Source organism: Numenius arquata, chromosome 23 (genome assembly GCF_964106895.1).
Source record: "Numenius arquata chromosome 23, bNumArq3.hap1.1, whole genome shotgun sequence".
NCBI classification, from domain to species: Eukaryota; Metazoa; Chordata; class Aves; order Charadriiformes; family Scolopacidae; genus Numenius; species Numenius arquata.
In genome coordinates, this window is record NC_133598.1 from 284,455 (window position 1) to 286,736 (window position 2,282).

At 38.2% G+C, this 2,282-nt stretch overlaps 1 protein-coding gene across 1 annotated transcript; it reads left to right on the forward strand.

Moving 5' to 3' along the window:
* The first annotated feature begins 898 nt into the window (after window positions 1-898).
* On the forward strand, window positions 899-1,837 carry LOC141474929 (olfactory receptor 14I1-like). The gene has a single exon (XM_074163039.1). The coding sequence runs from the start codon at window positions 899-901 to the stop codon at window positions 1,835-1,837; it is 939 nt and encodes a 312-aa protein (XP_074019140.1).
* Window positions 1,838-2,282: the final 445 nt, after the last annotated feature.

Genomic DNA, 2,282 nt, shown 5'->3' on the forward strand with positions numbered 1-2,282 from the left:
TTCGCAGTCCATCCTAAGGCAGGACATTTACACAAGATCACAGGAATCCATTCTGATTTTTTCTTTCCACTAATGAAAGGAGATCTCCTCTTGTTAAAAACACCCTACAGTGGGAGTCAGATGCTTAAATGTGTGTTTAGTGTGTTTTGAGATGCCCTAAGGTTGCTGATATCTTTGCATGAGGTTGTAGGTTACCTGCCACTTTCTGAAAAGTGGAGTCCAGGAGGGGAAATACCAGGACAACTCAACTGGCACTTTCTAGCTCCATTTAGGCACCAGGATCTCACTACTGAAGCCTGATGAGTCACACATCATAAAAGATAATAGTAGCAGCTCTAGCTTGGATTAGAAGAAATATTCTGAAAGCTCCATGTGATATCACTGCAGAGATGTTGGGACTCTTGTTTCTACCTGGATGTATTTCTGGGGAAAAATACATTGCACTGGGTTTTCATAATGGAGATTATGGGATCTCATGCATATATATAAATAGGTATGTATATATATGAGCACAAGCATATATTGAAATAACGATAAGAATCATGGACAGTGTTTATATAAACATACATACATGCATATAGTATTTATAATATATATAATACCCATATATAAAACATATGTAGACTACAGCCATATGTATTTTATATGTAGACATGCTTAGTATAGTGTGTGTATATATATGTGCATACACGTGCATTTTATATATGGAACTATGATTACTGGGGGATTTGTTTCTGAGTTACAGTTTGGTTCATTGTGTGTGATTCATGCATTTTGTCTTCAGTGAGCAAAATGTCTTTAGGGCAACTGTGAAGTTCAAATGGTAGAGAGACTATGGAGACCCAACCAAAATCCTTGATTTTCCCTTCACAGCTTTCACCAACACGCTGAAAAGAAAATGTCCAACCAAAGCACTGTGACAGAGTTTCTTCTCATGGGATTCTATGATACTCGAGAACTGCAGATATTGCACTTTGTGGTATTTCTGGGAATTTATCTGGCTGCTGTGGTGGGAAACTTTCTCATCATTGTGATCATAGCTGTTAGTAATCACCTTCACACCCCCATGTACTTCTTCTTGATGAATTTGTCCATCTTAGACCTTTCAACCATTTCTGTCACCCTCCCTAAGTCCATGGCCAATTTTCTGTTGAACACCACAGCCATCTCCTATTCTGGCTGTGTTGCCCAAGTCTTTTTCTTTCATGTCTTTGGTGCTGGTGATCTTGCTTTACTCACTGTCATGGCATATGATCGTTACATTGCCATATGCAAACCTCTTCACTACAAGACAATCATGAAGGGGACTACTTGCATCCACATGGCAACCAGTGCATGGCTCAGCTGCATCCCTTACTCTGCTCTCCACACTGGGAACATCTTTCATTTGTCCTTCTGCAAGTCCAATATCATTGACCAATTCTTTTGTGAAGTTCCACAGCTTCTCAAGCTTTCCTGCTCTGATTCATACTTTAATGAAGTTGGGGTTCTTGCATTTAGTTTCCTTTTAGTTGTCATCTGCTTTGCTTTTATAAGTATGTCCTATATTCAGATTTTCACTGTGGTCTTGAAAATTCCTGTCAAGGAAAAACAGCATAAAGTCTTTTCAACCTGCATCCCTCATCTCATTGTGGTCTTCTTGTTTGTTAGCACTGGTTCTTTTGCTTATCTTAAGCCTGTCTCCAACTCCCCATCAACTCTGGATCTCACAGCTTCTCTTCTCTATTCTGTGTTGCCACCAGTGATAAATCCAGTCATCTACACCATGAGGAACAATGACATCAAAGCTGCCATGCGAAAATTAACTGACCACAAAATATTATGCAGAAAGAAATAATCAGTCTTTCTTCATTAGATTTCCTCTGTGTTCTTAGTAATGAGCACTTCATTTTCCAATAACAGACAATTTATATCATTTGGATCAGAGGAAAGCATTGAATTTTTTGAGGAAAATTGTTTAAAGATTTCATTATACCTGTAGTTTTGACTTGCTGATGGCAGCAGCTTTTGCAGAATAATATATCAATAATGGAATAAATACAGGATAGTGCTCGCAGATACTTTACATGTGTCTGCCTGCCTGTCTCTGTCTCACCTTCCCTCTGCTTTATATATACTTTATACTTTATACTTTATATATACTATATACTTTATATATACTTTATTTATAACCAGGTTGTTGTAGAAAAGGGATGCATCAAAGTGTGTGTGAGACACTGCCCAAGAGGTCAGGACATTTATTTGCAAACATGATGAGAAACCCAGAGAGGTGTTTTGGTGGT